The sequence below is a fragment of the Sarcophilus harrisii genome, chromosome 5 (assembly GCF_902635505.1).
Source record: "Sarcophilus harrisii chromosome 5, mSarHar1.11, whole genome shotgun sequence".
NCBI classification, from domain to species: Eukaryota; Metazoa; Chordata; class Mammalia; order Dasyuromorphia; family Dasyuridae; genus Sarcophilus; species Sarcophilus harrisii.
Window position 1 is genome coordinate 9,143,253 of NC_045430.1, and position 15,256 is coordinate 9,158,508.

General features: G+C 49.3%; 1 protein-coding gene across 2 annotated transcripts in view; it reads right to left on the reverse strand.

Annotated features, from left to right (window-relative positions):
• Window positions 1–4,824: 4,824 nt before the first annotated feature.
• Window positions 4,825–15,256, reverse strand: part of ARFGAP3 (ADP ribosylation factor GTPase activating protein 3) — a 31,648-nt gene continuing 21,216 nt past the window's right edge. The window contains exons 10-16 of one of the 2 annotated variants that reach the window (XM_031938018.1): window positions 14,863–14,988; window positions 14,257–14,382; window positions 12,859–12,999; window positions 11,569–11,692; window positions 10,109–10,199; window positions 6,301–6,422; window positions 4,825–5,982 (exon numbers count right to left, since the gene is read on the reverse strand). In XM_031938018.1, coding sequence (XP_031793878.1) covers window positions 5,965–5,982; window positions 6,301–6,422; window positions 10,109–10,199; window positions 11,569–11,692; window positions 12,859–12,999; window positions 14,257–14,382; window positions 14,863–14,988 — 748 coding nt within the window. In that variant the 3' untranslated portion in view covers window positions 4,825–5,964. The remainder of the gene's footprint in view (window positions 5,983–6,300; window positions 6,423–10,108; window positions 10,200–11,568; window positions 11,693–12,858; window positions 13,000–14,256; window positions 14,383–14,862; window positions 14,989–15,256) is intronic. The other variant, XM_031938017.1, reaches the window with a different exon arrangement.

A 15,256-nucleotide genomic window follows, 5' to 3' on the forward strand; every position in this document is an offset into this window, starting at 1 on the left:
AGCAGGAGTCCCTCTCCTCCTGGTCCCCCTCACATCCTTTCTCAAATCCCTCCTCTCCCTCCCTCTCTCCAATTCTCTTAACTTAACTTTCTCCATCCAATCCTCCCATTTTAAATAATATTATCATCCTCTCATTTCTTCATATTTCCATTCAACCTTATCTCTCTCATATCATCCTCTCATTCATTCTCATCAATCTCTCATCCCTCATCATTCTCATCAATCTCTCATAATCTTATCATTTCTCATCATCCTCTCATTTCACATCATATCTCATCATCCTCTCATTATCTCTCATCATCTCTCATCAACCTCTCATATCTCATCATCTCTCATCAACCTCCTCTCATCATTTCTCTTCAACCTCTCATTATTTCTCATCATCTCTCATCAACCTCCCAACATCCCTCATCAACCTCTCATTATCTCTCATCATTTCTCATCATCTCTCATCAACCTCTCATTATTTCTCATCTCTCATCAGCCTCTCATCATCTCTCATCAACCTCTCATTATATCTCATCATCTCTCATCAACCTCTCATTATATCTCATCATCTCTCATCAACCTCTCATCATTTCTCATCATCTCTCATCAACCTCTCATTATATCTCATCATCTCTCATCAACCTCTCATTATTTCTCATTATCTCTCATCAACCTCTCATTATTTCTCATCATCTCTCATCAACCTCTCATCATTTCTCATTATCTCTCATCAACCTCTCATTATTTCTCATCATCTCTCATCAACCTCTCATCATTTCTCATTATCTCTCATCAACCTCTCATCATTTCTCATTATTTCTCATCATCTCTCATCATCTCTCATCAACCTCTCATCAACCTCTCATCATCTCTCATCATCTCTCATCAACCTCTTATCTCTCATCATCTCTCATCAACCTCTCATTATATCTCATCTCTCATCATCTCTCATCAACCTCTCATCATCTCTCATCATCCTCTCATCTCTCAACCTCTCATTATCTCTCATCATTTCTCATCATCTCTCATCAACCTCTCATTATCTTTCATCATTTCTCATCATCTCTCATCATCCTCTCATCATCTCTCATCAACCTCTCATTATCTCTCATCATTTCTCATCATCTCTCATCAACCTCTCATTATCTCTCATCATCTCTCATCAACCTCTCATTATTTCTCATCAACCTCTCATCATCTCTCATCATCTCTCATCAACCTCATTATTTCTCATCATCTCTCCCATCAACCTCTCATCATCCTCTCATCAATCTCTCATCATCTCTCATCAAACTCTCATTATATCTCATCATCTTTCATCAATCTCTCATCATCTCTCATCAATCTCTCATCATCCTCTCATCAACCTCTCATTATCTCTCATCATTTCTCATCATCTTTCATCAACCTCTCATTATTTCTCATCATCTCTCATCAATCATCTCTCATCACCCTCTCATCAACCTCTCATTATCTCTCATCATCTCTCATCAACCTCTCATCTCTCATCATCCTCCTCATCTCTCATCAACTTTTCATCATCTCTCATCAACCTCTCATCATCTCTCATCAACCTCTCAACCTCCTCCTCCCTCCTCCTCCTTCTTTCTCTCTCTCTCCTCTCTCCTCTCTCCTCTCTCCTCTCTCCTCCTCTCTCCTCTCTCCTCCTCTCTCCTCTCTCCTCTCTCTCTCTCCCTTCCTTCCTCCCTCCCTCCTGAATATCTCTGCCTCTCTCTACTTCTCCGTATTCTTCTTTGACTATGGCAAAGCTGCCATTTATATTTATTCTTTAGGATTACCCCGCACCCAGCACTGCATGGGTGGATCTGCAGAAGGAAGACACCTGGTGTCACTGCTGCTTCCTAAGGCAAGATCTAACACCTGAAAGCCACAGCCTCCTGCCTCAGGGGCCGAGACCCTTTTTCCTCCTGGGTCCCCCCTACCAGCCCTAACACTGCCTCCCCTCTCCTTGTCAGAGCAGGTCCCAGTACTCCCAGTCCGTTGTCCCTCCCGGTCCTGCCTCCCCTCCCTTCAGCGCCCTGGCTGGAGGAGACCTTGGCCTGCTGCCCCTCCAGGTAGGAAATGTGTGCGGTGGGTGAGCAGCCCGGGGAAAATAGGCAGATGTCAACAGTGTGTTTTGCAGAGCAACCCCAGGGTGGCCAGGATTGCCCTTGGGTAGGAGTGGGGGGGAAATCAAGGTGGGGGGAGAGGGAGGGATTCCTGCCCTCATCCCCAGCCCTCCTCCTCCATGGAAGGTTCCCACACCACTGGGGCTGCAGCCCCTCTCCCTTCATTGACAGTGTCTTTGCCACTGGGGGTGTCCCTCATTAGCATGGGGAGGTGTTAGAATCAAAAGGAGGAAGGCGAAATAAGGGATCTTGGCTGGCCCTTGAAGGAAGCCCGGTTAGCCAGCAGGGGTAGATGAGGAGAGAGTCTCCCGGACCAGGGGGACGGCCAGAAAGAACATGCGTTTGTGGACTGGCCAGAAGGCCGCGTCCCTGGAGAGAAGGCCAGGGGCTAAGGCTGAGGACTAAAGTGCCAGAAGCCTAGAAAGGAAGGATTCTGAAGGATTTGAATTTTGAGTTTGATCCTGGAGGCTACAGGATGACTGAGTGGTGAGTGAACTGGTCGGATGGAGTTTGGGAAAATCACTTTGAAGGCTGAATGGAAGATGGAGGGAGGGGAGGCAGCCCCCAGCAGACATGCAGTGGCAGACCATCTTGTCTTGTGTGCTTTATAAATCTCCTCCAGATCCTTTTACCCTCTCAGGGGGCTTCCCCCCCCCCCCCGTTATCTCTGTTACCCCTCCTCCTTGCTTGCCCTGCTGCAGGATGGCTCTGGCCTCAGAACTTACTGGTGAAGTGCCACAGACTACTTATGCCTCCCCACCTTCGTGGGTCCTGGAATCTCTTATTTTCCCGAAGCTTGTGACTTTTTAGGATTTGTGACCATAGACGGGCCTTGGGAAAACCCCAGAGTTTAAATGGGGTTGGCCCCGGCCCAAATCCCAAAAAAATTAAAGAGGATCCTCCCCTCCTGCTGGTTGGCCCCTTTGGCCCCTTCTAGTCGGGTGGACCTTGTCACCCAATGCTCCCCTCTCCCGGCTGCACGTCACTGGCTGGCCAGGATGGATTTCCCAGACACCGTTTTTCCCATGTGGATGGTCATAATACTTTGTAGACTTCACTCAGGAAACTTTGAACTATGATGTGCTTGTTGTTAAATTTGGTTCTCAAAAGGAGCCTTTCTTAAGCTCCATCGAGTCCTTTGATATTTTGCTGTCTCAGTAGAATTGATTTCCTTTGTAATCCTGTGTTTTAGTTCATGCATTTAGAAATATTATTCTGTGTGAACCACGACAATAGTATTTGCACTTTTTGTTGTTTGCTCATCAATTTTTTGGTTTCATCAATTTTTTCCCTTTTTGATCTGTTTTCTTGTGCAATGAGATAAAGGGAAATATGTGAAGTTCATTTTAACATCTATTGGATCACTTGCTCTCTAGAGGAGGAGGTGGGGAGAAGGGAGGGAAAAATGAGAACACAAGGTTTGGCACAGATGAATGTTGAAAATTATCATGTGATGTATAAATTTTGAAAATAAAAAGCTTTAATTAAAACAAAATAAAATTATCATTCTGAGAAGGGAGCCAGGAGTACCCAACACAGTTCTTCATGAATGACATTCCTGTCACGAGTCATTGAAAAAGGCCGAGGACATCGTGTAGGGAATGGAAGACCTTGCTCTGCTACCTCGTCCGTATCTTGAGGGCTGAGGACATTTGCCCCTTTTTTTATGCCCAAACCATCTAAAGGGATGGGGTTCTCTGTGGCCAGTATTATCCCAGCCTGGAGTCAGGAAGAACTTAGTTCAAACCTGCTTGTGATCCTAGGTGAGTCCCTTATCTCTGCCTCAGTTTCCTCAAGTGTAAAGTGGAAATAACAACCATCCCAGTCGGGATTCAAAAGTAAAGATCAAATGTGGAAAGTGCTTAGCACAGCACCTAGTACATGGTAAATGTTAGCAGCAACATCCCCTTTCCATAGTCTGGTGGCTAACTCCCGGCTTCCACGTCATTCTCCCTGTTGGAGCCCACATCAACTTGCGTCTTTCTCTCTCCCCCCTCCCTTACTTTGGGGAAATTGCTTCAGAGTTGATAGAAGCTTGCTCTAATGTTTCTTCCTGCCCTCCCCCTTCAGCCACACTGGGATCACAAGGGTTGCGATCCCTTCTCCAACCTCACCCCATCCTTCCACTTCGAGCCGCACCTTTCCTCTCCCTGGCAAAGGATAAAAAAGTGTCCTTTCTCCTGCCCCAGACTTGAGCCATTGGGGGTGCGAGAGGCGTCCCTGAATCTCACAGCCCCTTCCACACCCGTGTCTGAGGAATCCCATTAGAAGAAACTCAAGCTTGGATCGATCTGGAACAATCCCAAACCCCTGACCTTGAGGGTTAATCTGGGACCAGAACTCCAACCTCCCTTTTAGAATCGGGTCTAGAGGGCAAAGAGATGTTTTAAACGCCCATAACATGGTGCTTCTCTTTCCACTGTGTTGGTCATTGGCAGATTTATTCTTTCAGAGAGCCCAGGGGGGAGGCAGTGGCCAGGAGGCGGGCTCCCCAACAAAAGGGGTTCAGACCCAAATCCTCTGTTGAAAAGGGGTCCCCCTGAGCAGAACTTTGACAGGGCTCTGGGGCTTCTCCTGCAGTAAGCAACGTCCCTGGCAGCCCCAAATGCGGAGGGTCCCCCTCCCGTCTCCATGCAGGGGGTGCCAAGTCCCAGCCACCCCCCAGGGTCCCCCGCAGGGTTCTGGCTCCAAAGCACAGGCCACACGATCGACTGCAACTATTTATTAGCTTTAGAAGTTTACAAACTGGAGATTTATCATTTTAAGAAAGATTCTGTAAGCACTGGGGAGAAACCGATGTTCCACTTTGCCCAATTTCTTGCACCTAAAACACGACTGGCCCATTGCTTCTGCTTCCTTGGAGGCCCGGGGGGATTTGCTGAAAGCCAAGGTTCAGGTGGGTAAAAAGAAAATCCCTCACTGTCACAACTGGAGTCCTGGCGGGTGCTGGGGGAGCTTGTGTGTGTGTGCACGCGGGTGTGTGAGCATGTATGTGCGTGAGTGTATTGTGCTGTGCACATGTATCTGCATCATGCAGTGAGCATTGTGTGTGCACACTGCATGTACCAGGTGTGCACATATCTGTGCACATAAGTGCGTGTGAGTGTGTGTGCGTGTTTATGGCCCCGGTTCTCTCCCCTTCCGTCACACACACTCTTAAGCGTCAGGCCGAAGCCGAACCTGCGCCCTCAGCTGCGTCTCCCCAGAAGTGGCAGGCCCCGTGCAAGCACCAAGATGAAATCATTCCTGAAGCTAGATTGATTTAATGCACTCGTCGGAAACGTTAAAAATCTTGTATTTCATACAAAGTTAACAATTTAAAAAGGGAAAGAATGTCTTCGACACGATCTTCCCGTTGCTTTAAAGAACAGATGTGGGAACCGTTTGGGATTTTCGGCTTTGGTCCACAACGGCCCCACTGAAGGAAGTGTTTGCCTGGGGCGTTTCCTCCCCGGACTGCTGGGAGCATCAGGTCAGCAGCTCTGGGAGCCCCAGGACCAAATGCTGAAGAGAAAGGAGATCAGGGGGCCGCGGGGCAGAGGGGCCACCGACCCCTCCTGTGGGCCGCTCTCTCCGGCCGTGATGGGAAGTGTGGCCAGGCACGGACAGGAAGGCGAGGCCCCCGGGAGCGTGGGCCAGGGTGAGGAATCAATATGTACCATAAATTAACAGAAATTACGAAAAAGCTTCTACTACAGCAAGAAAAAGAATTTCTCAAAAAGGAAGTGAACCATTCGAGAGCTCCCTGCTTGACGGAAAGGTGGCCAGACCCTCGGCATGATGGCCACTCGCTGGCTTGGGCGTGATGGACAAACCAGGACGCACCATGTGCCACGGAAGGCCGTGATCAGGAGCCGTAGCGATCCTAAAAAGGAATGGGGCAGTGACCACCAGGCTTCCTCACCCAGCCTCCATCAGGAGGGGCCCACACAGCTCTGCTGAGCCTCAAATACCCAGAAATAAGCCCTCTTCCCCCTGTGTGTCCTAACTCCTCTCAGGTGGCAACGTGGCTCTGGCCTTCCAGGTCCCATGGACGATTTCTGGGGTGATTCCATAGTGAGTCCTCCCTGCAGCCCCAGCCCACCACCACCAAGCCAGATGCCACAGGAAGGACTAGAACTCCCATGGCAGGATGGTTCCCCTCCCATTTCCAGGGCATTGCAGGGCAGGGCATCCCACTGACCTGAATGGATGTCATGACTCCGTTGGCCAGTACCGAGAGCTTCCCCGCCACCGACCTAACTCCTTGTTTGAACTGCGTTATGTCCGGGGCATTTGGCAAAACGTTGCTGAGGTTGTAGTTTCCTGGGGGAAGGAGAGCCTGTGTCATTGTCCACAGCCCTGGGAGGAGGCCATGTGTGTTCCCTAGCCGCGCCATCCCCCACAACATGGAAAGGGCTCTTCAAGGTCCCCTGGGAGTGTGAGGGTCTGAGTCCCTGGGTGAGAGTTCAGAGTGGGGGGACCCAAGGAGACCTGCCCTATCTAAGGGGCCTGCAGCAATTGGAGAAACTGACCACTGGGTCTTCGGGGACAAAAGCTGGCCCGGCCAGAAAGGACAGGGCCCGGGCAAATTCTGCCATCCAAGTCCTGGGGATCAGGCCCAAATCCTTCACAGACACAAAGGGCTATCAAACTGTGCATACTCTTTGACCAGCAGTGCCATTACTGGGTCTGTATCCCAAGGAAATCTTAAAGGAAAAGGGCCCACATGTGGAAAACTGTTTGTAGCCGCTCTTTTTGTGATGGCAAAGAATTGGAAAACAAGTAGATGCCCATCATGGCTGAGCAAGTTATAGTACATGAAGGTAAAAGAATATTACTTTTCTATAAAAAATGATGAACAAGCTGATTGTAGAAAGGCCTGGAAAGATTTCCATAAACTGATACTGAGGGAAACAGTTACAGCAAGAATGTGCCATGATCCCTATGAAAGGCCTGGTTCTTTTCAGCGGTTCAGTGATCCAAAGCGATCCCAATAGACTTTGGGCAGAAAACAGCCTCTGCATCCAGAAAAAGAACTATGGGGACCTAATGTAAATCAACACATGCTACGTTCACTTCTTTTTTCTGATTTTTTTAATCTCCCTTTTGGTTTTCCCTTTTCTCTCCCAACATGATACAATGTTGTATTGTGTATTAATAAACAATGTGTATTAAAAATAAACTAAAAACAACTGAACCAAAACAAAGGCATGGCCAGCGCTCCTGCAGCTGAAGGCCCTTCCCTGGGCCTCCAGACTCTCTCAGTGTCTTTCTCCATCCTGATCCTCCTCCGTGTCTCTCTCTGCAGACTTGGGTTCTCCCTATGCTGCTCTCTCTGCTTTCTGCGGCTGCTCAGTTTCCTTGCTGGGTCCTCATCGCCAGCCCCCCACCCTGTAATCCCCAGTGCCAGCCCCTCTACTCATGACCTGAAAGATGTGGTAAAGTGCAAACTCCCGGAGGGCAGGAAGCCTAGCTCTTCATCCCCTCATTCTCGGGCCCTGGGGGGGCGCTCGGCCAGAGCTGCTGCCGCCCTCAGATCAGACCTTCCCTGCCATGCCCCCGGACCCCCGGTACGGTGCCCAGGCAGAAGGCCAGAGGGCTCGCACATTAACCGTAGTCCAGCAATCCCCACTCTCCCGGAAAACAGACAAGTCGAGCCAAAGAGCATCATCTCGGCTTTCCACCTCTGTGGCTAATGGGATTAAATGAAGCAAAAGATGCTTCTGAGGGACTGATGTCACCAGAAACCAACTTGCTCAAATTAATGAAATTCCAGTTTGCATAATTAAATCTGTGCTGGCAATGCCACGGCGGCAAGAGGGCACCGGGGAAGTGGCCCGGAAAGGGTGTGGACGAGCAGCCCCGGGAAGGGCACCCCCTGGCATCTGGGGCATTCCCCAAGCGCTCACTGTGCCAGGCTCTGTTCTTGGTCTGGAGATGCAAAGGCCAGGACCCTTCCCCCATGGAACGCAGGTGTTAAGGGGAGGGGAAGGGGACTCCCGAGGCCAGATCACAGGGATTTAATGTGGGGGAGGCCGAGTGGGAGGGCATGATGCCCGAGCCAGTGTGGGCGCTCAGCCTCTGGAAAGACTGGCTCTGGGCCTGGCTGACATCATCCCCTCAGGTGGAGCTTGGGCAGCTCGGCAGGTGGAAGTCGGAGCTCACGGCAACCGTGCCCGCTCCTTCTCCCCAAGCTCGGCCCTCTGCTAATCCAGGGGTCACACCTGGGACTCAGGTCCCATGCCCTGGGACTGGCCCCACTGAATCCTGCCAACTAAAAGTCTCACACAGAACCGTCCCACGAGACCGAGAATCACCCACACAAATTAAACTAAATGCACACGGAAAACAAGCAGCAAATCCTCCCCTCAAACTGTAGGGAGGGGTCAGGGCCAGATCCAACTATTTTCAACTAATATTAGGATGTAACAAGGCTCTTGGAACTGGGCAGACGAGTCACTGAACACGCTCCAAAAACTGACTCTGGGGCGATTCTTTCTCCCCTTCCCCAGTCTTCCCAACGACCATGGGAGGCCATGCCAGCTGCCCTTCAAAGTTACCTCTCTATCCAATGTCTGAATTGAAATAAAGGGGAATGTTGACAAGTTCATGATCTCCCACAGTTTAGAAGCAGCATCACCTTAGTGGACACTGGGCAGGTCTTGGCCAACAGGACTTACCAACCAGAGAAGTCCCTGGCTGGGCAGATCACTGGATGGAGCCAAAATTAAGATAAAGGGAACGCCTTCTAAGGGGGAGACTCTCACTCACTAGGATGATTCTAGTCATCAAGTGTGCCAGAGTCTGGCGGGGCTATTTCCCAGAGGTCAGTGTCTAGATCAAAGGGTAGCAGAGGTCAGGGCCTTACCCAGCTCTCCTTGTGTCCTTGGGTCATCTTTGTAGCATCCTTGCCCCGGGGACTCCTAAGTAGCTGTGGCTCCTATCCTTCTCCCCCCCCCCCCCCCCCCCCCCCCCCCCCCCCCCCCCCCCCCCCCCCCCCCCCGCCTCCCCCCTCCCCCCCCCCCCCCCCCCCCCGGTCCAGCCTTTGCAGGGCTTCCCAAAGGCACAGACCCAATTTGTCTCTCATCTCAAGGGTGATGCTCAGCCTTGCAGCCTCCTCCGGGGACTTCCCCAGGGGCCCCTAAATCTGCTTCTTGTGGCTTCTCACCCACAATCCCCATCTTCCGCCCCCAGACCTTTATGGCAGATGTGCCCTTTGATGGCTTCCCTCCTGACCCATCTCTTAGAATCACTTACTTCCTGTGAGACCCTTTCTGCCACCTGGTGCTCCCCCTCCCTACGGTACCTCCTAGTTCTTTTGTTCTCTGGGTCTTTATCCACAGTGTGTTGGACTATAAGCTCCCTGAGGGCAAGGATGTGCCAGATGGAAATGAAGAAACCCGGGGGTGACAGAGGAATCATCATTTCCAGCTCATCCCATGAAAACCTGAATTCCCTCGGACTCCTGGTAATCCCCCTCAGGTCAGAAAGGGCGGCTGCCAACCATGACAGACTTGGTGGTTCTCAGCAGTTCAGTGATCCAAGGCAATCCCACAAACTTTGGATGCAAAACGGCATCCAGAGATCAACTTATACTATTTTCACAGTTTTTCTTGTTTTTTCTCTTGGTTCTGATTTTTCTCTCCCAACATAATTTACAAGGAAATATATAAAAATAAATGTGTGTATGTATGTATGTAGGTATGTGTGTATGTGTGTGTGTATAAAACCATGTATCTGTAATGCATATAGATACATGTATATATTACAAATGTGTATATATAACCAAAGAATATTTAAAAATATATATAAAAAAAGGAGGGGGGAAAGAAAGGGTGATCATGAGCAGCTGTTTCTCATCTCTTGGTCTCCTTGGACTACGTGGAAACGAGCTGGAGTCTTCGCCCATCAAGCCCCCCTTCCCCAGCCCTGAGAACTATAGGATGTGCAGAAGATTGTCTTTTTCACCCAACATCGAGCCCCCGTCCTGCCAAGCCCCCCAGCCTTACCTGAGGACTGTTTCCTCTGATCGTCAAACAAGTCAGCCGAACTTATGGAGGAGCTTCCCGAGAGCCTCTCTAGCCGAGCCCTTGTCTCATACTAGAATGAAGGACATAACAGGTTGGGGGCTGACGTTCCTAGAAGACACTTTGTATTCCCAGGTTTCTGAGGTTAAAAATGGGGCTGACAGTCCTCTCTCTGCTCATGGGGTGACCCTGGCCTGAGCCTCTATATCCTTCTTTTATAAGCCAGAAGGGCTGAGCGACCAAGTGGCTAGAGCTGGCCTTGGGACCCGGCAGTCACCTTCCTGTCCTGCCTCTGACAAACCCAGCCATGGCTGGGCAAAGGCTACCAAGGTCAAACTTGGGCAAGGCTATGAAGGGCACCAGGCATGTGGGAGGCAACTGGGTAAAATGAAGAGAGAATCCATATACTTGGAACCTGCACTAATGAAGTTGCAGATGTGCCCAGAAACAAATGGCCGAGGTCTCTCTGAGCCAGGCTGATTGGTTGTTGATTAGGAGCACGTGGCGGAAAGGTCAAACAAGACCCAGAGACATGGAAGCAAGATGGGTAATTTCAATTATAAAATTTCTTTAGTTTTTACACTAACAAACTCAATGCAGCTTAATAAGAAGGAAATAGGGAGGGGGGAATCTCTACAGCTAATCACTCTAAAAACCATCTCATTTCTAAGATTTATATGGGGAACGGAGCCAAATTTACAAAAATAAGAACTGTTCATTAAAAAGCAGTCAAAGGATACAAAGGGACAGTTTTCAGAGGAAGAAATCGGTTATCAATAGCTACATGAAAAATGCTCTACATCACTAATGATTAAAAAAACAGAAATTAAAACAACTATGAGGTGCCAGTTCACATGCATCAGATTGGCTAAACTGACAAACCAAACATTAAAAAGACAAATCCTGGAGGGGATATGGGGAAAATAGAAATACTAATGAGTGCTCCAGTTATCCTGGACTGGACATTCAAATTATGTCCAAAGAGCTAAAAACTCTGCATATCTTTTGACCCAGCAATACCACTGATAAGTCCATATCCCAGAGAGATCAAAGAAAAAGGAAAAGCACCTATTTGTATAAAAATATTTACAGCAACTCTTTTCGTGGGGCCAAAGAACTGGCAACTGAGGGCATACCTGTCAATTGGGAAACAAGTTGTGATTTGTGACTGTAACGTAATACTACTGTATTATTAAAAAATGACCAGAGGCATGAGATGTTCCCAGATCAAGGAGAAAACACTGGAAACAATTCCAAGCAGGCCCCAGGGTCCCTGAGAGAGAGGGAGCACCAGCGAGGGAGGACTCAGGGCTGGGCCGGCTGAAGAAGGCCTTGAGGACCGTGGGGACCCCAAGCTAAGACATGTAGCCCTGCCTCTTTCGGCAGCAGAACGCCCTCCTCTTTATCTCCCCTCCCGCCACAGGAACCATTTTAAGACTCACATCGGCCTGGTCTTGTCTTCCAAAATACATGTCCGATGAAATGGCTTTGACGTTGCCAAATTTTTTTTGTGCTTCATCTGTATTTCCAGTCGGCTCATAATCAGGCTTGCGACGCGAAGTGGGCCTACGATTAAAATCAAAGTGGCTTCAAAACCAATCACAGCAAAAACTGACTTAACTGAAGGTACGGCAAACGCTACTCACACCAATAATATAGAAATTTGTATTTGCGTTTGAAAGCAGTGTACAACAGGAGAACAATCTAAGAAGCAACATTTGAAAATTGAAATCTCCCAAATGAAATCGGCGCCTCAGTTTCCTCTTCTGTGGCCGTCCTTCCAACACATGGTTCCTGCCGTAGGTGAGAGTCAGCCCTGCACTCAGTTAATGAGCACAAAGCACCTGACAGGGGGAGGCTGGACCCTCCAATGGGTGAGGTCACATGTCCCTGACACGGCTTCCTTGGCCTCTGTTCTCCATCACTCTAAGGCGCTGCTGTCCAGGTGTCTGGGATCCCCAGAGTACAAAGAAAGGGCAGCCTCCTGGTGGGAACAAAGCTGGGGAAAAGACCGTGTGAGGTGGTGCAATGGAGCATTAGAGCGCCACACTCTAAGAAATTCAGAGAAACGAGGGAAGGGCTGGACCCCCTGACTGGGGGACAGAGACAGAATGATGACAGGATGAGGGCAGGCCTGGCGATCGCAGCTACATTTATAGGGCACCTGCTGTTCCAGGCTTTTCACAAATAGGATCTCATTTGACCTTCACAAAAGCTCTGGGAGGAAGACGCTGTTATTATCCCCATTTTCAGCGACAGTCCAAAGTCACCCAGCCAGTGTTGGAGCCAGATTTGAACTCAGAACCTTTCTGCCTCTAGGTTCGGGGCACTAACCCACTTGTATTCCCCAACTGCCCCTAAGAGAACCAAGAGGACAAACAGTATCCACGTGGCCTCCAGCAAGGGGATGGAAAAGCAGCGGCCACCAAAGGCGCAGAAGGCACAGCTGCGACGAGCCCCAGGTGATGAATGACAAGAGGCAATGTGCTCTTGGACAAGTCACCTCTCTTGGAACCTCATCATTTATGAACATAAAATGAGGGTAACCTTTGCCCTCCCTATCTGGGTCGCTTTGGGAAGCCCATTAAGGACAAAGCTTTTCCAAGGCAGCAGCTGGTAGCAAGGGTGGGCAGGGGAGAGATGCCGAGAGTGACCTGGGTCACCAGATGTGGCAGGGCCCCAGGCCTAACAGAGGTCTGGATGCCCGGGGCATACCTGTCCCCGTAGCTCACCTGTCTGCGTAGTTCGTCCCTTTTGAACTCAGGATGGTTTCTGTCTCTCTGAGGGGCTCGTTCCTCCAAAAGAGATCTGAGCTGTCGTCCCACTTAGAGACGGGGCTGCCCCTCGTGTCGGCTGGGTCGTCAAAGTACCTGCTGGAAGGAAGCAGAGAAGAAGCACTGAGAGATCCCATGGCTCTGGGGGCATAGGCAGTGGCAGCCATGCTTCCCTGAGTGTCTGTGATGGCCAACAAGGTCACGGCTCTGCTCCGCAAACCCCCTACTCAGGGCCCTAGAATCAGCTGTGACTTCTCTGCACTTTCCATCACTGGGTCCTGCTGCCCAAAGAGCGCCCAGGAGTGGTCGTCATCACCGAGACTTCTTCCTGATGTTTCTCCATGATGATCCCCTTGGGCTGCTCTCCCACAGAACCGCCTGCCAGAAGCGCCTCACCTCCAGGAACATCATCCCCTCTGCCTCCCAAATCCCTGCTCGGCACTCAAAGCCCACTCCCCAACAAGGCCGCCCCCTGCTGTGAGCCTTTCCCTTGTGGGAGAGGGCATGTTTTAGGGTTTTAAGGCTTCAGAAACACTTTCCTCCCATTTGATCCTTTCAAAAATCCCCACAAGACAGCAATGTAGATGTCATTATCCTAGTCTGAGCCCCGAAGGATGGCCTACGCCTTCCATGCTGGATGGTGTGTGTGTGTATGTCGTGTGTCTGCCTATCTGTCTATTGCATCTGTCTGTCTATTGCCTGCCTGTCTGTCTGTCTGTCTGCAGTGGAAAGACTGGCCCACCAAAGTCTGGTGAGTCTTCCTGTTCAAGAAAAGGCCACAAAGACTCATTTAATCTTCTTTTACAATAGGAAGAGGCCCCGGCCATCTACCTTTGGAACAGGGTGCTCACTGAAGAACTAAAGCTGTCTTTGTATGTATGTAGGAGCACAATAAAGGAAGCCAGCCCAAGTCACAGAAGATGGTTACATTTGCCATTGATACATGTATTTCTAACCATAAAACCCTGAAAGGAAATACCCTGGGACACTGCACCATGCCCCAATTTTACACTTCCTTCCCACATAGGCTTCCAATGTGTAAATTGGTCTGGGAAGTGTTGTATCAATCCCTGGGGCCAGTTATCTTTTCCAAATGGAATCCCCCACAATAAGTGAATAAACTCTCATTTTGCTTAATAAATTAATCCTTTGTGATTTTGTTGGGTTCAAACTGGTCCCCATGACCTGGAAAATGACCTAAAAAACTTCACTTCCTGAACCCAACAAGCTAAGGAGTAGGCCTTCACCTGCCCAGGTATCCAAGAAGACCAGAAAAAGGGAAACTTGTCTGTCTGTGTCATGCAATGAGCCAGCCTAGAGTCCGTAGCCTCCACAATCACAATTTTAATGTGCTACCTGGTACTGGATGAAGTGAAATAGGAATCCTCCTTGTCATCACTATATTTCTTTCTCGGTTTGGCCAGGATGGGCGTCTCCTGTTCTATGGTCTGCATGTCTGAGACCACGGAGTGGGAAATTCCACTGTAAAGAAAATAAGAACCACATTAAAAATCGGCAGCAAAAACGCATTACTCAACTCAAACATTAATTTTTACTTGTAGAAAAAATGTTCTGTTTATAGGGAACAGATAATGGAAAATGCTGAAGAAAAATAACTTTACAGATTATCTTTAACTTTGAGTATTAAATTTAACAATAAAGATGTAACTGAACCCATGACGTGGGGATCTGCTTGCCAGGCTTTGATATTTTTTCCCTTTTCATTAGTGAACTGTGTTCCCAACCCCCCACCTTGGTTTCCAGCTCTCCTGTTTCTAGCAAGAAGGGACTGCCCGGCCGGACCCAGCCTTTGAGGCCGATTACGCAGCTTACTTTCCTCCAAGAGTGGAAAATTTTCCGGCCATATCAAATGATATTAACACAGATCTAATCTCCACACCAAGGGCTGACAGGATTAGAAAACGGACACATCTGAATGAGGAAAAAGCACAGCTCGCGCACCTTCTGGCGTTCCCAAGCCCCATGCCAAGTCTCTCCGACTCGATTTTCTTTTTCCCGCTAAAATTCTTCTCATCTCTCTTCATTTGAATCTCCAGGTCCTTGTAGGCCAGTCGCAATGAAGAGACTCTAAAAAAGAAACACACACACACACACACATACACACACACAGCCCAGTCACTACGTAGTAATTCATCATTCATTCCAACAATACCAAAAATCTCTCTCTCACGGTCACCAGGGCCGGTGCTGCCTGTGGCCATCGCCCCCTCGGCCAAAGGAAGCCATTTCTGTCCCTTAGATGCTTGCCCCCCACCACCCCATCCCTGCGTATCACACGAAGGATAATCCTCAAAAAGGGAGTAGAACACAGAGCCTTTGGGGACCCTGCTTCTCA